This window comes from Pyxicephalus adspersus, chromosome 4, assembly GCF_032062135.1.
Source record: "Pyxicephalus adspersus chromosome 4, UCB_Pads_2.0, whole genome shotgun sequence".
NCBI classification, from domain to species: domain Eukaryota; kingdom Metazoa; phylum Chordata; class Amphibia; order Anura; family Pyxicephalidae; genus Pyxicephalus; species Pyxicephalus adspersus.
Window position 1 is genome coordinate 32,308,257 of NC_092861.1, and position 23,648 is coordinate 32,331,904.

General features: G+C 37.0%; 1 protein-coding gene across 2 annotated transcripts in view; it reads left to right on the forward strand.

Moving 5' to 3' along the window:
- Positions 1-23,648, forward strand: part of LOC140328275 (glypican-5-like) — a 137,275-nt gene that overhangs the window by 56,077 nt on the left and 57,550 nt on the right. For both annotated transcript variants that reach the window (XM_072407738.1, XM_072407739.1), the window contains one exon: positions 16,452-16,572. In XM_072407738.1, coding sequence (XP_072263839.1) covers positions 16,452-16,572 — 121 coding nt within the window. The remainder of the gene's footprint in view (positions 1-16,451; positions 16,573-23,648) is intronic.

Genomic DNA, 23,648 nt, shown 5'->3' on the forward strand with positions numbered 1-23,648 from the left:
CATAAATTGATTAGAACAATTTAGTTATTGGTGAAATAACTAGATTGTAAGCTCTTCAGGGCAGGGTCCTCTCCTCCAGTGTCACTGTCTGTATTTGTTTGTCATTTGCAACCCCTATTTATTGTTTAGCACTGCGTAATATGTTGGAGCTATATAAATCCTGTTTAATAATAATAATTATTGATATTAATAATAATAATAATAATAATAGTTAATACAAAAAAAAGTGAAGTAACTGGTTACCCTAATGGGTTACTATGCACAACATATATATTTGGGATTTGCGTTGGTGTGACAAGCTGAATAAATCACCAGTTTATTCAATTTCTTATGGATTCCCAGGTGAAATCTCCAAATTCTCAGTTCATTCCACTTCTCATGGCAAATGCAAGGAATCTCATTTAATCATTAACTTGACATCTTCAGGAATGCAGCAGGGGGAGGGAGACCTCAGGGAAGGGAGGACAGCATTGGGGCCAGAAGAAATTCCCAGTATAGAAATTAGTGGTTCATTCATACAAAGTAGAGGAAAGGAGTAGGTGCAGAGTGCAGCAGTGGATTACGCATGTGTGTGTTTCAGTGTGTGCGTTCACTTTAAAAACCAGAATGGACAAAGTGACAGAATCTCTTGAAGCTACTGCCAACATGAAACCCCAGCCCTTTCAACTAAACCCCTAACACCAATCCTTTAGTATGATTATTACAATTACACCTAATACCCCAGCACTAAAACGGACACTTCTGCAGTAAAATAAACTTACTTGCCTGATTGGAATTTTTAATTAGTCTCACGTCTTCTTGCTAAATCGGGGGTGCTGACATCTTCTCCCAATCCTCTCCTGATTTCCAGACTTTCAGCCATCTTGATTCACCAGGCCGAATTGCTGTAACTCCTGGGCATGAGTTCATGTATTCCTGACAACTGGGGTTATGATGGGATTGTACACTGAGCTGACATGTGTAGGCTAGTAAATTTATGTAATGCAACAGGATGTCACCCATCTTTTCCCTGCAATAATGAACTTGCCTGCTTACAATGTTTTCTTACTAAAATTTACTTCCGCTTTACCCAAGACTGAACAAGTCCATTTTTTCTCTAACATGCCAGGATGCCATTGCTTAAATCTATTGATCCAGCTTTGAGTGGATTACCCCTTTAAAATGTCACAGCTCCTTTATACATCATTATTATTAGCCCATGTCCACAATATAGTTTGTCCATAAGTAGCTGGCATAGGGCAGAGAATTGGAGGCATTGTTTGCTAGAATTGAGATAGTACTGGTAAATATTATTTCCTCCATGCTTGGTTTATTTAGAGCAAATGAGCAATGCAGAAAGGAATAGAGTTGTTGAATAAAGTGAAGTATTGTTTGATTTTTTTTTGTGACGATCCCATTAACATGCTCTCTGTCTTTTACAACACAACTTTGTGTTCTCAAGGTTTCCATGGTATCCAGATTCTTGGCCTACTAACTGTTCAGCTCAAACTTGTTTCCCATCTCTCTACCATTGTTGTGCAAATTGAACCAACAGTCATTTAAATGCAAAAGCTTGAGAAAAATGGCAATCATGGGCGAGAAGTGTGCTAGGAAACGCAGGAGAATAATTGTGGGAGGGAGCATTTGTGTACACGAAAACGTATTCACTAGGAAACATCTTACTTTGCAAGCCTGCAACTCATCTATGTGTGTAAGGAAGACGGTGAAGGAGTGAGATGTACTGATCTGTCATTATTAAGACCTGTGGGATTGTTATAAATGAAGTAACTTTCATTCTTCATCAGTATCTTCCAGATAGTTTACCTTATGTTTAAAAGTGCTGAGAAAAATATGGAGGCTTCAAGTGGGGGCAAATTAGTGGCCTGGCTGACTCTGGTTTCACGGGATTTCAAATTATTTAAAAAACATGGAGCTTAAAAATTGTGAACATTTTTTTTTTTTGGTTTCTTAGAATTATATTAAAGTCATTGATTCCATATGAAAGCCAGACAACTAACTTTAAAGGAGAACCTGCACTGCAGTACTAACCAAGTAACTTTTATCCGAAGTCCTGAGACAGTTCTTCTTAAATTTCTTAGGCCTGGAATGTTAACTAGTACCTTGTAGCTTCTGTTCTTTATTTGCATATATTATTTGTAGATTTGGGTATTATTGGTTTTCAACTTAAATATACCCAGTGCTTTTGAAGTCTCCAATACACCTACTTTTAGGAAAAAATCTAATAGCTAAGCTATTGGAGAGCTAATAAGAGATATATCTGATTAGAAAGCTAATGAGAGATACGTCTGATAGGTGTCAGATTGATCATCAAAATAAACATAGTATTATGGATGTATTATTCTATAAACATGTCTTTGGGATCCAGAGGGAAGAGTACTTAGGTCTTTTCACATTTGTGGCTTCAAACTGCTGTGTCCAGAAGCGGCAAAGCGTACAGCAGGTACACATATCTGCATGCATTACCTTTGTATTTGCCACTGAGGTGTGGTTCTTCTTTCAGAGGAGGAAAGGCAACTGTGTAGGCGGAAGCTCTTATATTGCTTCTAGGAACCGTGCTTCAACAAACTGCAACCATGTGCAGACACATGCAAAAAGTGGTTCACAACCGCTTCTGTACAGTTGAATGGGTTCGGTTGGGAACACAGTTGAGAATGCAGTACAATGGTGCTGTTGGCTCTAGTGTTGCTTGCCATTTTGTAAGAAATTGGTCCCACTATGGATGGCCATCAGAAGGCGGATCTCACTTCCAATTTGAAAGCCTTATGATCAAGCCATTGAATGGGGACAGGAAAATCGCATCCGAGTATTGAAAGTATTATCACATATAAAGATATTACAATTTGTTGAACAATCTCTGTTCTGTGAACCTTATTCTATTCTTTTCTAATGGTAAATGGAAGGGAAAAATTAAGTGCACATCATCAGCCTACGTACAAAATACTGCACAGAGGTTTTCAACATAATCAATAAATGGTAAAGGCCATTCTGCCATCATCAAGGACACAATCTGTCTGTACATGAACATTCTAAAAAATTTGTTGATAAACCCAGTGAGGAATAAAAGACATAATGTGCTGGTCAACCCAAAAGTTTGCATTCCAATGAATTGTCATATAGCCTTTCCCCACCATGCTAAGAGATACTGAACACAAATTACACATGTGTACATTAGAATTATGTTTGCAAATATTTTTTTTGTATAAAAATGCAGGGATATACATGCCTAAACCATTCCACCCCCATAGTCACTCCTTAAATAATTAATGATTGAATACAAATCCATAGAGAAATCGAACCACAGAGAAAAAGGGTTCATTTACCATGAGCATTATTTAACATGGCAATGAAAGGGTCAGTGCAGCCAATACCAATATTTCAATCATTTGAGTTTGCTGCTTGACAGAATCAACCCTAGGCTTCAACTATCCTCCAGGGATTTCAGCTGTAAGATCGCCCCAGTGATGTTCCTGGCCCTGTCCCTGCAGCATAAGTCCCTACTTCTAATGGATTTATTGGTGGGTATTTCAGCAGTGAAGTAGGAATTCTTACTTTGCCTTCTGATTACATGTAGAAGCTCCACTGCACAAATCTGCATGGAGTCTGTATAACTGGACTCTACACTGTGCCAATTAGCTTAAATTTAGCCTTAACACTAATAACTGAATGTAGAGATAAATGGATAGGATATCAGTGTAGTTAGGGTGTGAACTTGTGATTACCAATTAGCTTTTCAAAAATGTGAATAATACTGCAAACTAAGATAAGTAGGCAAATAAAATGGTAATGTTCTTTGAAATACTGTGTCAGACTGAATTATTGATAATGTTTGTTGGTAATGTTTTTTTTAATTACATTTTTGTGGCTGCTCCTGTTCTATTCTGAATACTTCATTAAAAAAAATCTCCAAGCATTATTATAAAGTAATGAACAGTTTGTTATGTTTACAATTAATTTAATGGATTATTTTTCTGTAATGTATTCAGTGTGCAATTCTCAGTTGCAATGCCTATTCACTCTCCATATCCTTCTAGTTTTTTAGTGCTTGGAAATTGCATATTGCAAACCGCATGCCTTTGAACAACATGCTTGCATTGAAAAGCTTTGAAACATAGTGAAACCATTTATAATTACTTATACATGCATGCATTTTAACAAAAGATATTAACAAGAGCCTGAAACTTTGAGTGTAAAGTGAGAATTTATTATGATTATGTAGTTTTAAAGAATGGCCAGTAGAGGGCGCTTGTGTAATACAAAATGAAGGCACAAGAAGCTCTCCTACAGCAAACACTGATATATTGTAATGAATAGTCTTACACTTATTATAGAGCAAACACTGGGCAGGGCAAAGCTCTGTTATCCAATGGTCTCTGCATTGTGGAGTCCACCACAGGGATAGTTGGTTTCTGGTTTTAGAACAAATGTAATAACTTGCCCTTTGCTCATCATATATCACATGCAGCATAAATGGAAAGTGCTAAAGGCTGGCAATTACACTTGAGCTGTGCTAGTTATGTTAATTAAGCTAAAACGAGAAGAGTATCAATGCTCTAAATGTAAAAATGAAGTTCCAGCTTTATTACAGTACTCTAAAATCATTATGGAAATACATGAAATCATTTAGGAAAAGTTTAAATAAAACTATGGTCAAACTTCAAATCATGTATGATATAGGCTACTTGTAATAAAATGTTCTCTTTGTTGTTCTGTAAATACTTGTTGATCCTGCAACTGCAACAATTTGTTAGGCTTTTCATTTGATAGGGTGACAACACTTCCTTCAGCAGTGAAATTGCTGCAGTGTTGTCATTCTTGCTGCTACTTTAGTTGCTTAGATGCTAGAACAAATGTTTGTCCAGTTAGTGAATATTCATGTCCCTACCCCACAGCCTTTTAGATTGACAGTATCTTGCTCTATCTGCTGGAGTTTAGGGAAATGATGTAAATGCCCTCTTCCGGGACCCTTCCGCTGCGGTCTAGCATGGTGCAGGAGAAAACCCATTCAATATATGATATGAATAATATAAATATGAATAATTGCAAAATAATCTCTTATCAAAATATTAACTGCATGCTATTATTTTATAAGCAAAATCTAAAGGGTTTAGATAGACTTTAAGTTGTTCCTCTTGCATGACCACCGAGTCAGGTGTATAAAAAAAAAATAGGTGTCTGGATTATCCATAATGTCTAACTAATTTTAGATATAATTTACTAATTTGGGGTGCTTGGACAGGGTTTTGATCTTAAAAAAACATCTTTAACCCCTACTCCATAATATCTGAACATGCTTAGAGGTCTCCAATTGCAATGGCATTCATAGCATTCAACAGCTAAATGTTGCAATGGAATGCTTGGCACCACGACTTTTGGAAAAGGGGACACCAATGAATGAGGAGGAGAGTCAATATCCACCCAGTCTGCCCCACGTGTTTTTCAAATGTAAACGTATTATTTAGAAATGTATTTGATGATGATCTTCACCCAACCTTCTCTATATTAATGTAATTGGTGTACAAGTTTACTGCTTTTGGCTGTTATGTCTGCACATTACATGGGAACTGTAATAAGCACCAAAGGGACTCTTTAAAAAACTTTTTTTTTTCTGTGACCCTTGAACACTCATTATCGGATTATAATTTCCCTGCTGGTCTGGTGGCATTAAGGGCGTAACATTCAACCCTGCTCAGTGCAAATGATACAGCAGACCTCTGAATGTGTTCTTTGTTACAGATGAGTGCTGCGTTCAGCAGAATCAGACCAGCTGATCGAGGTAAATGAGTGCACATTAAGAATCTTCTTCTTTCTGATCAATAAATATGCTCTTGGATGGCAGAGCTTTGCAAAGAAAGCCATGTCTGAGACAGCAGTGACTGGGGGTGGCAATACTAAATACAGCCTGGCAACTTGCGTCTTAATGAGGCGATGGCCTGCCCCTAACAATTAGTGCGTGGATGATAAATTCTCCTTCAAGGTTGCCAAGAAAGAGAATTGTGACACCGCAGCAGACTGTACTCAAGGTTTTAGCACTGAAAGGGGAATTAGAATTGGTAGTTTGTAATCAGTGGAGCATTGGGCCAGCACCACGCAGACAGATTCACGCCATGCCAAGATATCTCAATGGCAGACAGATTTGCCTATGAAATAGTGATACCCAGAGACCTGCCAGGGACCTTGGATCAGTTTACACTTTTATTTTTCTGTAGGCTTGAATAGCTTGCTTCGTGCTTGGTTTGTAAAATAGACTGTACGCACCACCTGAATGAGGGCTTGTGTACATAATCACTTGATGCTCTTTAGCAGCCAACGATCGTTATTGTAGCTGGCACTTTTAAACACAACATTACAGTTCCTGCAGGCTGCAATTGTAAATGTGAATTCAGATTGCAACATCAGTGTCCATCAACATGGCAGCCAATGTTCATTTTAGTATTTTCAAACAATGCTACCAATGCTAATCCTACAGGCAGACACAGCTCACTTTCAGCTGCTGCTCATTTACAGCTTCTTAGCATTGTGCTATATTGAGGATCATTTTGGAAACCTACTGTGGGGTTTAAAGGGTTGATCTGTAATAAATCTTTATTTTAGATGTGTATATGAAAGTAGGTGGGTTGTGTCTTACAATGGCTTCTTATATCTCTAGCATTAAGCCTCTGGAGAGCTTAGCTCTGCTACTGTTGCGTTCTTGATTACTGGTTGGGTAAGATTCCCTTTATTGGCCATGGCAGGTGGGAAAACATATGAACCGGATACACTGATTTTGTACCCTGATGGATGTAGGTAGGTAATAGGAGATTGAACCTTACATCCATCCAATAGTAATTTTTTTTTATTCTTTGAAACAACATTTTTACTACTTAATGACATTGAGATCAGTTTTAGGATCTGTAATGGTTTATTCACAAGTCCTCATTCTAACCTGCAGTTAACCTCTTTCTGTGCCTGTTCATCTTAAGAAAAATATTTCTAATCTGAAAAAAATAGTGTACACAAGCCCTTGAGGTTCCAAAGACCTTTAACTATCAATATTAGGAAAAACACTGGATTTTTTTTTTCCAAATAATTTTTATTGTGAATAAATCTCAAGGTTCATACAAAAAATAAAACAATCGTTCAATATGGGTCAAAGTTATACAACCAAAAATACATGTAAAGTGCAATACTAAAAGCATAAACAGGATCATGTATAACCTAATGGAACCTGAGTATTTTTATTTTTATTTTTTTGTCAAACAAAGGAAGGGTATAAAGAAAGGGGGGGGGGGCAAATCCAATCAGTTACATAAATCTACTCACATACAATACATTAACCACCAAAACTACAAAAGTATACCATTTAGTTAGCAGAGGCATGTAGTAAAGCGGGCTGCAACAGCCCTTTATATTCCACTGATGTAGAAAAATAAATCCAGTGGTACCAAGTATGAGCAAATTTGTCTGCTCTCTTGGAATCAGTGTATATCATATAGGAAGAACACTAGATTTAAAGTAACTAGCTTGACCTTGCCCTAAGAATGTAAACACATTTATAGATCTGGTTTAGTCTATGTTGATGCAATGATGGCTTCAAGGTTGCTATAGTAAAGTATATTTATTATATGCAGACATGTGAATTAATTAAATGGGACTTTTTAATTCAATAACTACCTTAGAACATTAGCACCTGAGCCTATAAATGTAGTAGATGCATACATGTATTATCTAGATGTTGTAATATAAAAAAAATCATAAGTATAACTTATCGTAACAGGACATGGCATACTCACAATTATCCCATTACTATATTAAGCCATGTAAAGTGTTTACATAATTATGTCTTTTTGCAGTGAGGCATAGCTTATTCTTCGAGGGCCAACCAAGCCATTGAGCTGCTTTGCACATTTCATTCCAATAAGGAAACTTCTTCAGAACTTTAAAGGCACCACAATTTAACATCCGATATCTGTGAACATAATTTGACTCCAAGTTTTTAATAAAACATATTTAAATAACATACTTACATAATAAATCATATTTTATTATTTATACATTTATCAATCTCGTCTATTGTCCTGACATGTTTTGCAGTTGCTTCTTTAGAAGAACTATATTGGACATGTATGTGTCATGTTGGTTGTCCAGTAACCTCCTGCCTTATAACTAGATTGGCAATTTGGTAGGACTGTTATGGAATGTTTGCCTTTCCTTATACAAAAATAAATAAAATGGAAATGGCTCAAGTTAGTGTATGAGACTGATTTATAAAAACTGCAGCAAATAATTGCAGTTAGTTTTATCATTCCTTCATGATGCACCAGCAAGTGAACCACCAAATTGTGTGGTTTTGGCAGTCAGAACTGGGGAATTTAGCATGTTAGCTAATCCTTCTTTTTCCCCATGTTACACAATAAAGCTGGTCCAGAGTTCAAAACTATATTTATAAAACAATGAAGATAGATTGTTGTTTGGGGATTTTTATGCATCACATCCTATGATTTATACAGAATTCATGGAAAAAAATCTAGAACCCCGTTCCCTAAAAAAATAATAACAAATGAATGTTATTAAACTTTGTTCATCCCCATTTGAACCCTTTTTTACAAAAAGCTCAAACTCAAAGGCCAAATTTTAATGAGATATTGGGACCATTGTGTAGGGCAAAGTTCACCTTCCCAACTTCTGAACCAGCTGCTTGGTGAGCCATATAATGATACACAATAAATTATACATGTAAACAGGTGAAAGTTACATTCTATAAAACTCATAAATTATACATTGTAAAAAAAAAAGCACAATTTTATAAAAATGTATTCAAACAAGATTATTTTCCCATCGATGACTGCAGATACCATAGAATTAAGGACACTTGGAAAGTTTGCAATCACCTGTATACCTTGTATGAGAAATCGGCATCAAATACCAAGGACAGTGTAGCAAAGATCTCAGGAGCCCCAGAAAACCTTTGCAGTACAAAGTACACAGAAGTAAATGTCTATTTTTTAGTTTTTTTCCACTTTACTTACAAAAATTTCAGGGATATGCAATAATTCAGGGGATATGTAGAGCAAAAAAACAAGATACAAACTGCACCACACTGAACTGCAACCACAGCAATCCTCTAGTGTATGGTAGTGGTCATGTATGGAAATCATGGCAATAATGCCTTGCAGCCACATCATGACAGCTGAAAAAAAGAAAGTTTCACAGGAAACCCGGAGTCTGTCTGCTCTGTTCACTAAGGAAATATTCTCCCATGATAACGCTGACTCCTCTACAGTGTTTGAGGATGGGGTTAATGCCAGATCTACACACAGTGACATATCCTTGCCAGACCTCAGGGATTCTCAGGGGCAAGATAAACCATCTCTGTCCCAGATAATGGAGGCTACAAAGGACTATAAGTCATCTCTTACCTCACACATTGATGCTGTCAGAATTGATAACTCGATTATTAATCATATTATGCAGACCCTGAGAGGGAAAACAAAAGGAGACTGAGCAAAGATTTAGTGTTATGGAGGATTCTGTACAACTATAGAAAGAGATGGGAAAGATGCACTTTAACAACCAGCAGATAAGATTTATAGCTAATCTAAAAAATCTAAAATAGATAATTTAAAGAGAAAAAAAGAGCTAGGAGAAACAATATTTGCATTCAAGGCTCCCCAGAGCACAGCATCTTTCTTTATAAAGGCTGGGTGAACAACACTTCCATGTTTTACGGTGATCCAAAGAGCACGTAAGATTATTGGCAGACCGCTGCATTCTGAAGTATCACACCTCACCTAGACTAAGCCAATTTGTTTCATAAAAACAACAAATTACTTTTTTCCTGCAGGTTCAAAACAATGCATCTTTTCTACCAAGGCCAAGCATACTGTTTAATGTTAAAGTGAAAAAGTAATACAATTATAATGAAAAAGCTCTGGCTGCAAACATATACCCTTGTAATATGACAAACATTATCAGTGGCACAACCAACCTTCCCAAAGTCATCATTTAAAATGGAACAATACGGAGTGCAGTCCAGGAGTTTCAAATTGAGCTTTTTGACCACCAAACCATACTCGGTGTAAGCCAAACACCATATATCATTATAAATGCACCAGCCTCACCATGAAGCAGGTGGTAGGTATATGCTGTGGGTTTCGTGCAGGTCCTGAAAATCCTGTAAGGGTCGAGGGTACAATAAATAAAGCCGAATCGAATACATTCCTCCAGAGGACCTCTGTAAGGGTGGCCCTCTGTGAGAATTGACATCACTGTAGGACCGGCATTTTTTTGTGACCACCAATGTAAACCACTACCTCTAATAGGAAATATTCATGGAGAATACACTTTCATAGGTGTTCCCTAATACCTAATTTCAAGTGTTTCTCTGGGGTAAACAGGTTTAAAAAGCTGATCTATAGACAGATGACAGACTAGATGTATTATCCCATTGGGATACTCTTATTACAATGAAAAGTTAGATCGGAATTGTCACCTTACTTAAGCACAAGACCCCTGCACAGGGAATGATTTACCAATGTAGTAATATCATTCATTTATATATTCCAAACGCCTTAACAATTATTCTCTTAATGGGGAATAACCCATGATTATTAGTACTTATACCTTTACAAAGCTTTTTGGATTATATAGATGTATTTTTACTTCACCATCTTAACTATCTTTACCGACCTTTACTATCACCATCCTAGCTATCTTTACCTATAGGAAATACTGGTAAATACAGTATTAAATGTTATCAAAACAGTTTGATCCCTCTTAAGGTCACTAACCATTAAATTAAAAAAATCTTCAGAAAATGTGATTTTTTTTCCCTTGATACCTGCAAAGCACCTGAGATAGGACTATCCTTTGTTGCTCCATGTAATGTTGCCTTGAGCTACTTGTTGAGTTAATCCACATTTGTCCATATCAAGATATGGCAGCTGGAGTACAGAATATCCTTTTTTGTTGATTACACATTGGTACACATGTCACATATGTAAGAGGTCCCTTCCTGCATTACTGACACTAGAACAGTCTTGTATTCAGGATTTGAATTAGTGTAACTCCACTTTAAAACTTCAGAAAAGAACTCTGCAGTTCTGATACACAGCTACACTTCTTACTGCATATATGAATAATAAAGATACAATGAAGTAGACATGTGAAGAGTGCTGGCTTTTATATCTGCATTGGTCTATGTCTAATATTTTTGCTGGACCCACTGCCAATTCCTCACCATGCATAAAGGTTGTTCAGTCTTTTAAATATTTTCCTCTTTCAGCCCAGCACATAAAACATCCTTAATACAATTGCAAATACTTCTTTTTCTGAATCATTTGAAAATAAAAACATGCATTTTGGCCTAAGTTCCTGTTATATTTTTTTTGTATCCAAAAATCTGCAACTTCTTTATACTACAGTTAAATATAGGAACCAGTTTATTCAGTATCTATTCCCTGTCTTTATTCTTTATTCCCTGTGTGCTCTTCTTTATTCACGTTTTTTAACTGCCAGCATAGGGCAGACAGCTTGAGTCAGGTCAATTATAGATTATGGCTGTTTAGTCTTGCCCTCATTCTCTTATATGCTCAGCGCTTTTAACTTCTAACTAGCAAATGTCATGTAAATCTGAAGATATCGGTGCAGAAATATGGTGCAATCGTTTTAAGTGATTTATTTTAAATATTTGAAAATTCAATATATTATATATTTAAAATTCAATTGTATTTAGTTTGCCTGAAAATTTTGTAAAAAATCATACAGTTTAATCATTGCCTGAATTCCTGAATATTCTCCAAATGAGCCAATCTGTTTTCTTTATTTGCTCATAATAAACACTGACGTTTATCAGTTAAAAAATAGCATATCCCTTAAAATATAATTGTATATATTAATATGTTTGTCAACATCATATTTACAGTATTATACTTTCTAAATAGCATGGTGAGCCAGAATTCCCTAACTAATAAAAGTAATACAATACAGTATACCTAAATATTTACATTTCACTGTAACATTCTATTTTTTTTTCAATGTTAAAAACAGAAATGTTGCATAATTATAATTCCATAGTAAGTTACATATTATGGCTTTGATAACAGACAGCTAGTTTACCTCCAGGTGACCTTACCAATATGAAAAATAGGACCTGCGGTACATTGCTTTGACTTAATAGCTTCTTATGCATTTACAATTGATCCGAACAGGAAGTATGGATTTATAACAGGACTAAGAAAGCAGCTGCATCCCTATTCTGCTGTCAGTTGATCCTTTCTCTTATACATCAAAACATTGCAATAAATTGTAAATATCTGTTTTCCTCCAAACACATCCAAGCTCATATATAAAACAGCTGCTGTAGGGTAAAGATAAGAAAGCTGACAAACTACATAGGCAACGGTGCATTTTCTTCACAAAATTGAATGTAATTATGTTTGGGCACTTGGACTTTTTTGTCTTTCATTTCAATTTGTGGTTGATTTGGGGTAAGTGTTTACTTTTAGTTGTTCTCAAATCCACAGCGAACATGCAAGGCTTTCCCTGGAAAAGAATTAGCTTTTTAATCATTGGTGAGTATTGTTTTTTGTAGAGAGGGGCATTTATTTAGGGGGGTATTCTGGTTTTAAATTTATGTTATTAAAGCCTTTATTTCAGTAAAAACTTTTTTTTATTTTTATTCCTTTTTTTTCAGGGGTAGCATTTTAGATTTTGCATTTCATATTTATTTATTGATACAAATAGAGCCCTTTATAAATCTGTGCAGCATTCACTTGTTACATACAATCTGTTCTTTAAACTTGCCATTGTTTTAAGCATACTTCTGCATCGTTTGAAAGTAAAAAAAATAAATAAGTATACCAGCTCACATTTTATCGCTCACATTTACTGCACACCTTGACCCCATAAATAAAAATAAAAGCCAGGAATATATCACTTAGTCCAATGATCCATGATCAAATTTGTCCATCTGCTGACCAATTTTACACCTCTGTACCCTCTGCAGTTTTCCAGTTCTTGTAATGCCCTGGCATGTCCTCCTTGTGTCTGGTAAATTTACACCTAACCTTGCTCATTAGCATTGTCCTGCTGCCAGTTTTACAATTCTGTGTTAGCTTCAGCTTCGTACTCCTTGTAGCACCTGTCTGTACTCTTTTTATCCCGTACACTTTGGCTAAAGCTGCGTAAACACTGCCAATTTTTGTCGTTGGAAAGGATCTTTCACGATCCTTTCCAACGACAAGGGAGTGCACGATGCATGAACGGTGCTGTACATACAGCACCGTTCATGCTCTATGGAGAGGGGAGGGGGAGAGCGACGGAGCGGCACCCTGCTGCACGCTCTCCCCTTCACTTTCATTACGATCGGCTGTCGTCCATCGTCCATGGATCCGGCAGGTCGGTCGTCCGGACGATGGACGACACCGACTGTACACACGGCAGATTTTCGCCCGATAATTGGCCGATGCCGATTATCGGGCGATAAAAATCTGACGTGTGTACGTAGCTTAACTCTCCCTCCTTAAAAGTGTCCTGCCTGCCTGTGTGTAGTTCCTGCAGAACAAAGGTTTGAGCAGTGACTCGTTCAGAAATACAGTAGCCAAACAATTACTATAACAATGAATATTCATTTTTGTTTAATCCAGCATTGGAGAGAGACTGGTAGGAGGAATTTTTTTTGCTCCCTTAATTTGATCAATGGCATCAATCAGTATTTCTTGTGCTAATATTCTAGCGGATCTGTTATAAAATATCTGGTAGAAATTTGAAGGGGATCTCCACAGACAACAAAATTATTAAAACCATGTATAACTTTAAGGCTTCCCTTAAGCACATTTTTCAAAGATTTCTGTATTTGCATGTTCCGGTAATTATTTGTGTATTTTCAGTGTTCCCTTCTCATACATGTACTCCATTCCCTATGTCATTTTTCACATTAGCGTGCTTATTAATGCTATAACAAGAAGATTTCCCATATCCCCCATACTCATACTTACCCTTAGTGTCCTCACTGCTGCCCCTGTATTGTACATGAGGGAGCTGTGCAGTGCAAGAGGAACCCCACTGTAGGGGTCGATTTTATAGATGCCCAGAGTACAGCATTAAAAATATAATATATAGTTTTACAGAACATCCGACATCATTAAAAAACTGTTACACTATTGATAAGAGTTGATAATGATGATTCACCTAAAAATTGTTAAAGCTCAGCCAAATCTTCTTTGCAAATATTTGTATCTCTGATGGAGTTTTGGTATACTTCTGAGCAATTTTTGTTAGATATATCAGGGAATAACATTAGTTCAAGTATGTTAATGTTTTCAAAGTCCTAATTTTATGTGAAAAGTGTAATAATATATGTACAATGGAGCTGCTATATTTGCCTGTGTCATCTGCTTTGTAGGGCAATACAGCAATTTATCAATCCAATCAGACTAATTAGACACAATGCATTGTCTATGTGACTTTAGCTACCCACAGCCATAGAATAGCAGTCTGAGGATAAAAGTGATTTTATCTAAATGTTCATTTGTTTGAAAAGAAAGGATCTTCCCTTGATGAATTCTGCTAGGGAAATGAATCAGCAAAGCCATTTGTCTGTTTTCAGTGTTTTTCGTCCATTTCTTTTTTCGAAAATAATTATTTAATCATATGCATTAACCTTGATTTACTAAAGGAGTAGACCACCCTCATTTTCAAAGTGAATTTTAACTTTGCAAAGACAAAATTCACCCAACTAGGTGAAGTTGTGTTAACGTTATTGGCCAGTCATCAAAAATCCTGTTTTTTATTTGATTTCTTTTCTTGCACAGGATTGGGTATTTACTTACTTAGTGAAAACTTACTTTGCAAACCGAATATGCTCTAATTAGTTAACCCCACTGTACACTCCTATACCAAGAAGTATTACTTTAAAATAGTTTGATACCATCACATGTGGATAGGAGGGTCATACAGAAATGATCTAGACATGAGGTATGTGGCTATTGATACATATAGGTTATACTTCATCCCATTCCAAAGGCCCAATCCCTATCAGAGGTCTATGTACCTTTGTTAATCTTTGTGATAACATTGGTTTGGTTCTATCTTTAGAAGTGCTGTACACCACTACCTGAGAGCTGCTTGTAGGACATCTATTCTTATAAATGGTGACCATGCAGAAGCTTGAAGTGGGAAAAGTCACATAGTGCAAACTCTAAAGCTACGTACACACTTCCAATTATTATCGTTGGTAAACGAACGACGAACGATCCTGCACGATATCTGCGAACGATCGTATAGCACCGATCCTGTACATACAGATAACGACACGATCGTTCGTAGATATTGTACACACAATAGATACGATCGTTTGAATGATACAGGAAGTTACGTGCACCACAGGAACGTTCGTTCATCACGCATGCTCAGACCATGGACGATCAATGAACGATCGTACACACGAACGATGGTCAACGATCGTCGTCCAATCCGATCCGCCGGTCCGGTCGTTCATTTCCAACGACTTTCCTCGTTCGTCGGCGTCGTTGGTTACTTTTTTTACGAACAATTTTTGCCCAATCGATCGTTCGTCGTTCATTTTGAACGATAAAAATTGGAAGTGTGTACGCAGCTTAAGACATAAAGAAGATCTGGCAAAAATAGTGAACCCCATTGATTTTAAGTCTGCTTTTTGTGGCTAGTGTATGGCTGAGTATTGTCATGAAACAGTAAAACATTTTGAAACCACTTCTGTTGATTGTGACACTGAAGTTTTGACCCACATTTTGTAGCAGAAAAATTTTCCAGCTGAATGTCAGGTGTACTGCTATATAAACACACCTTTTGGTAAATTGTTAACTTGCAAATACCCTTAATTCTATAAAAGAGCGGTGCATATAAGTAGTATATATTATGTTGATTGTTTTCGGTGTCTGTCAATTCTACTGTATATAATGCACTACTAGTTACGGATGAGCGTGCAAAATTTTAAAATTCGATCTGGCGGCAAATCTTACTTCTAGTGCCCGGGGATTGCGCACAGGAGGATTCCCACAGCTGCACTGCAGCCGCGGTACTACTCCTGTAATGATTTCCTCAATCTTCCAATGGGTCGGCGAAATCGCATTACCGAAATTTTGCTGACCCATCAGTTTGAGGAAATTTTCACGAGAATGTCAGAGGAATTCTCCCTCATCCCTACTACTAGAGTATCTGTGAAATAAATAAGAATAACTGATTGTAAAACTATTATTTGTGCCCAACGTTCTAATCTCCACCATCCCTGAACATTGGAAAGCATGCTAAAGCTCATAAAGACATTAATGAAAAACACACTGTACAGTTGCTGAAGCATAAAACAATTGTGTACATTGACATTGTAATTAACATTTGCAAGCTAACATTCAATGGGGAAAAATTTGCAGTTGCTTCACATTTAAAAAAAAAAGACAGTATTGCAGTTATGGATATTATTTATTTTTTGTTTTTAGCTATACAAATCTGGTGGTTTCCAGTGATTTTAAAGATCAAGTGAACAACCCTGAAGTTAAGGTACGAGGGTCCAATGTAATCATCAATCAAGTCATCAATAAGCTTCGGCTTTTTATACAGGTAAGAGTGCTCGCTAATAACGAGTGATGGTTATGGAGATGGCAGCTACCTTTCTGATATTTTACTGCCAGCCTGTAATTATTTCATTTACTTTGTATTTTCACTGTTAGCAAGTACCTTTAGTAAAGTACAAATCAGATTTGTGTCCCTAGGACCCCTCTCTCTTAAAGGAGGTGTCTTCCATACGTCACCCGGCGCAAGATCTGGTGACGTAGGTTGGAAAAAAAAACACGCATGCTTGAGATCCGTAAACTTTTCTCTTTTCACGAAAAGGCTCCTTCTGCTCATGCCCAAGTTGCTTGGGCATGCGCAGAAGGAGCACTTAAGAGCCTCCCAGTATACCTACGTCACGTATCCCAGGAAGCTCTTTGTGCTCCTATTCATTCTTGATCACCTATGCAATCGAGAATTAGGGGGTGGTGCTGAACCCTTTTTTTTTAAGAAAAAAAGGGTGTTGCACTTAAAAAAACAAACAAACAGAATTTTACTTAACATAAAAGGGTTGTCTGCCCTTTTATGTTAAGTGAAATTTCTGAGTTTAGGTACGCTTTAGGCTTGGACAAGCACTGTAAATGATTCCCCAACTCCCTCCCACCACGCCATATCAAGTCATGTTAGTAACCACCACCTCTTATTGGGTAACATTGGGGCTTATAACATGACTTCAAAGATGGGGAACCCTAAGTGCTTCTTGCTTGCAAACAAGAGGACTGGGGTGTAAATTTGTTCTTGCATGTACCTGTAAGTGCCTGCAATTAGGTGTTTCTCTTACAAATTTCTACAGACTTGCATTTGAGTTTAATAATGTTCTTGTATATATGTGCTTACTATGCACAGCTGCTGCTTCTTGGAAGGCTGTTATCTGGCCAATATCTCTCTTCACATTAAATTGAAATTGTAACAAACATAACTCACCCTTTCATGTGCATATACACTATGGAGATGGTAGGCCTAGTTGGTGCATCATTGCCTGTGCCATTGCCAAGTTGATGTTATGCCAATTTTTAGGCTATTTCACATCTTGAATTATTTTCCATTTCCACAACAGATGGGTTTCAGTGATCAGGCCATACAGACCTCTTGACACTTTCTTAAAGCATTCCAGCATTCCAGATAACCAGCAGTTAATGTATTGTGAGCTATGGATATAGTAATTATAGCAGGGGTTTCCTGAAGACCTGAAGGTTATTTCAAGGGGTTCCATCATGTTATAAGGGTTGAGAAACACAATTCTAGAGGTATTTGCCTTGGAATTTTATTGGAAAATGATGATCACTTTAAAAAGCACAAGTATTTTTTACCTTTCCATACTATATCTATTTCTGAATATTTCCATTTACAGTATATAACCACATTTTTAGAATACAACTTTTTTGACATAAGTGTCCTTTATTGGTGCTTGATTACTTTGTGTGTCGTGTCTCCCTAAAGTGTAAAGCCTCAATGTATTAGATCCAATGAAGCAACAATCTTCATGCAAAATGGAGCCACAAAACCAGGAGCTTCTAAAGCACTTACCTTTCTTTTTCTACTATAAAGTAATCCGTTGATGGATAGAATAAAATAGAAGTTAATAATTGTGGTGTGTTGTTATTGCTGTTTCTGAAGACTGTCAGCCTGAGGTCCCTACTTACATGTTCATTTATTCCCAAGGAAAGAAAAGCTAGAATACTGATTAATTCCTTAGTGTTTTCTTTCTTAACGCTCTAAATAGAACAGGTCTTTTGATCATAATTTATATAAGTATCTTCTAAAACATCAAAGCTTCTAAAGCATGACTAACTTTCCCTGTTGATTTTAACACTGCAGATGTATTTCCAACATATGTGATTTTTTTAATATCTTTATTCTCATACATTTCCTGTATTGATTCAGCTGGGACTGATCTGAAGGTGCTAGCACAATCTACTCTAGCTGTGGTAGAACATCTGCCACGGCCATGCTGATAAATCAGTTTTCTATTAGATGACCCTGTTTTTCCCGTCAAATCTTTAAACTAGGTTTTACTATAGGTTGTACCAAACCAAATTTTTTTTACAAAATGTTCACTACTGGTTTGTTGGCATTAAGAACTTGCTTACTTGCTTTCCTTTGAAGTGACACAGATGTTATGCATTGCGTTGCAGACATAATACGACAATAGCTGGTGCTTAGGAAACATTAAGACTTATTTTTTATCTTTGGCAACATTTAATGATTTCACTTTAATTGTGGAAATATTCGTTCAATTTATTTAGGGACACGTTCTTCAGCAGTGGTTGCCAGTGATTTCACCCATCGCAGGTCTGTCCAGAAGCACAACCCGCCCACTTCCCTGAGTCTGCAATTCTTACAGGGGACATGGTCCGCGCTGTGGCCGGTGCACCCTTCCACCGGAGTCCTTCTCCTGACCCTGCTCAGGGGCGCACCGGCCTAAGCCGCGGACCGGACCACTGGTTGGCGACCACTACAGCATACAGTACATATGTATATATACTGCAGCGCACACACACAATGTTAGCAATGCTAAGCTTGGTGATCTCCTGGGGGGTGGGTGCTGGAGGTGGAAGTGATGTAGCATCAGCTCCAGTAAATGCTTCTTTTACCATCCAATTTGGCACCTGCATTAAAATGTATTCACTGAGTGTTCTGGCATGCTGAGCAATTAATTCATGATAATCCTTCTTTAGATGGCTACAATTTGCTTTTCCTATTTAGGATAACATAATAAGTTAGAATTTCATTTCTCCAGTATAAATTGTTCTTGAGAACAATTGCGGATTCCCTTGTGTTATTTTTACAATTTAATACACTAACATTTTTACAGCTTATTTTGTGTAAAACTCCAGTGGTTCGGTCTACTGTTATACCTGTCAGATTGTTCCTTTATTTTATATTGCAGCAAGAACAGCATGAGAATTTAAGGGTGTGAGACAACAAATCATTAGTGTTCCAAATTTGCAACTTCAACTTGTAGATTTACGTTTTTAAAGTGCCCAAGAGATATAAAAAGAATGTAGATGGTTCAATCTACTGTATGGTTCTGTCCACCAGCTCCATCTCTTACTAAAGAATATCATATAACTATTCTAAACCTATATTCTTAGTTATCCTTTAAGTTTATACATATAGTGTGCAGGGAAAACATGAAAATAGTTGGAATGTTACAGTTGAAATAAATACATTTGTCCACCTATTGCCCAGAGAAATGTGAATTTGAGTTTGAAGAGCTGTAATCACCTAAAATCAGTGTTTGGTTTTTGCTGAAAATCAACCCTAGAATATATTGCATTCCTTTTCACATTTGCATACACAAGTAAGTTTATGAGACTAGTCGCTTCATTAGCTAATGTAAACCAAATATGCATGGAAGATTGTATTGTATTCAAAACATAGATGTTCCAAAGTTGCCAATATTCAAGTATAAACAAGGGGCATATATTCTGCAGTTTATAGGTATGGGAAAAAAAGGTGACCATGGTGCTAAAAGTTGACCATAATGTTTAAAGGAAACCATTGTCTTTGAGGTCAAGGTCCATGGTGGGACACATTTCCACCTATGTATGTGTTATAAAGAAACATACAGAGTTTAAGGTGTAGTTGCATTCTCTAGTCTTCCTTATAGATTCAGAGATGCTGGATTGGCCCTCTTCCCACCAGTATGTCATACAAATTCACAGAAAACATTACCACACAAATGCAGGAAATCTTTTATATTTATTCAGAGCAAACAGGAGTACATGCTGTTATGTGTGTTATACTGCTTACAGTGTTTTATCATAAGGCTTAGGATCACGCACTCCTATTTGCCATGAATACATTTAGAAGCTTTTCTGCATCCCAGTTATGTTCAATTCTTTTCTTGTAAATTTGTCTATATGCTTTGTACTCTGAAAAGGTGGAGGTGAGGTACGTGAACAAATTGGCTGCTCTATGATGTGGCAGTAACGTGGACATACCTATGTAAAAAACCATCCCCTTGTGCCAGTTGTATTGTTCATTTTCCATTATTCATGATCACAGCAAATCGCCTGGCATTTTCATGTAAACTTGCTTGTCTCTATATTGTGTATTTTTAATATAAGTTGAAGAGGTTCTGTACTATGGACTTTAACATGTTTGTGTCTCATATCATCTAATTGCTGAAAACAATGATGTGTGCCTTAGGTTTGGCAACCACGGACATGCCTTACCTTTATTATATCAATTCAGCACCTGTACCCATCTCAATGTGCCCAGTGTGTAGGGCTGAGCCCTCAATGTTCTTATTTTCTCAATCTCCAATAAGAGTTTGTAATATGTGCTTTTACAATGTACACAACCACTATTGATTACATTCATAACCAGCTGCCAAGACCTATTTACATGATATTTCTAAAAAAAAAAGTGGGGGAAATATTGTAATGGGGAAACCAATGCCACAACTCAGTACAATTAGCAAACGCTAGGATTAAACAGAGCATTTAATCCAATAATAGTTTAAAATTCTTTTTTGGCCAGTATTTGGAATGCCATTTCATGGCTTCCTGCAAAGTGCATTTGAGGTGTGTTCAGCAATCAGCAAAGTGTCACTGAGTATTGATATTGCTGCTCACAGTAGAGAGGAATTGCTCCAGTGATGGAATATCTGCACACAGTGTCCAGGAATCATCCCCCATGCCAGGCACCATACTAGGAATAAAATTTATAGGGACTCTAGGTCAGAATTTTTTAACAATAAGAAAACACGTTTGCTATTGCAGACCCAAATCATGGAGGTGCTTTCAATAATCTATATTTGCTGTGATTTCAATAGGTGTAGATGGAAAGTTCTCCATACTGGCCAGTTGTACCATACAATGTCTCTTTTCTGAACTATAAAAACATTTCATAGTATTTAATTTATTATTGCATGTTTAAAGCTAATAATGGGAATAGATCATCAGCTGAGCTGTAAAAGTCCCAGGAAGTCAGTTTAGAGCATCAATCGTCAATAAATTTGTGCCACTGCCAATAAACATGTTAAAATATCAAATGAAGATCCCAGGCTGTTACTTTGTATGAGCCTCCAGGTACAGCAAGGAAGCTAAAAAAAAACCTTAGTTCTCAAACTCTGCTTTTCAATCAAGAATAAATATTACCACCTGACATAACATTCACAATAGTCCCAAACTTATCAAAGACACAAGTACATCAGACATATCAGCACTCCAGACTTCCTGAATACCACTCCCACAACTTGGCTCTGCCAAGGATCTTTGCACTGAGACAGGTAGCAGATGGCAACACTCTCCGCCCTGAGCCTACACTTCTGTGTTGACTACTTAAATCTAAATTTAAAGAGAATAGGAAGAAAGTTGCTGTAAATATTGTAAAAACAGATTTATTGTATATAAACTATACAATGAAGAATCCAATAAAACAGAAAAACTTCCTGCTCTCAACAAACTTATTAGAGTCCCCTGAAGACACATTTAAAGCAGAACCTTTAAAGTCCAACGAGCCTCCTCCCCTGAAATGCCTTTGGAGTGACTGCAGGAAACTTTTGCGATACTACCTCAGGTCCATTACTCCCTACACTCAAAGGGTATCTTTATCCAATCATCTGGATGAAGACATATAGTGGCAGAAAATATTACTAAAAAGAACAGTGCCACAAAGGAGCTAAATATGGTGGCCAGAGATGCTTGTTTTTACTTCTGAAACTCAAAGTTGGACTTGTTAAAGACTTGTTAAATGTGCTTTAAAAACCTCATGAGTGCGGAAAGCTTTAGAGAGAGTGGAAGGCTTTATTATCAGTCAGTTCAAGTAAAATTACACTAAAAAAACTCAGTCACCAGGAGGTAGAGGTTATTGGCAGAAGAGACATGTAAGGTCAAAAAACTTTTTCCCTCCTTCCACTGGCTTTTTGTTCACACATTGCATGCACCATGCAGTATTGAGCCCAGCTATAATTCCAGCACTGCCAGAATAAACTTGGATGTTAGGGACAATGTAACTCTGGCACAGGCAAGGAGTTACACCATCAGTAGCTACCCAATGGCCAAAGTTTTCGGTAGACCTAAAAGAGTCTGTGGCAAAGGTGGTGACTTTGGGCGATGCAGCAGTGACAGGTTCCTGGATCTATCATCTCTGCAGGGGATGCTTAGAAGAAAGGTACCTGCAAACTATGACAAAAGCTCATCCACATCAACACAAAAGTTCTGCCTAAAGCAGTGTGAGCTGTGCATCATCAGCCTGTACTAAAATGCTGTGTCAGTGGCAGAGCATTGTAATAACATTTTTATTTTGTTTCAATATAACTTTAAAAATTGTACTATATCTAGAACTGAAAATGAAGTGGAGCATTAACATTAAAATTCTACTTTCCACATTTTGTTAAAGACGTGCTTTCACCAGTTTAAAAAAATTGCAGGTAAAAGCACATAAAAAGCAATTATTTTAATCGCTTACTTGCAGTGTTCTTCCTTCGCATACATCATTTTTATTTCTTATCCCTTTGAGCTTGTTAGAAAATTGACTACTCTAGGAGAGTCTATTCCCTAGCACACCCCTCTCTGTACTTGGACATTATTGGTCACTTCTTTTCCTGGAGTGTGTAATTACTCTTTGTAGATGTCCATGATCTCTGCTCATCCCGTTTACTTAATTTTTTAAGTTGTTGCTGGAAAGAGGTGCACAGAACAATCCTGCCATATTGGTTGAGGAATCTGAACGGATTTGGAAATTCCATGCCAGAATTTGTATTTTTAATGCACGGTACTATAGCTGTCAATGACAGCTTTAGAACATCACAGCCCATCTGGCTGCCAGTCGGTGACAAGTATAGGGATGTTGGATAGTATCTTTGATTGTTGGAATGCCCAGGGTTGGAATAGCTCTGATCCAAGTGAGAATTGACTAGTCAGAACTATCCGACCACCAGTGCTAACACTATTCCTGGGGTACAAGTGAAAAATAAATATACTATCTGTCACCTGAGTGACAGCTCTGAATATGCTCAGGGCTTTCTAGTGTCTACACAGGAGAAGCTTCTGCAGGTCAGTGCATAAAATTATTAAATACACATATTATATTATAGGAAAATGTGTGTTGAAATGAATGGTCTAGCAATAGCA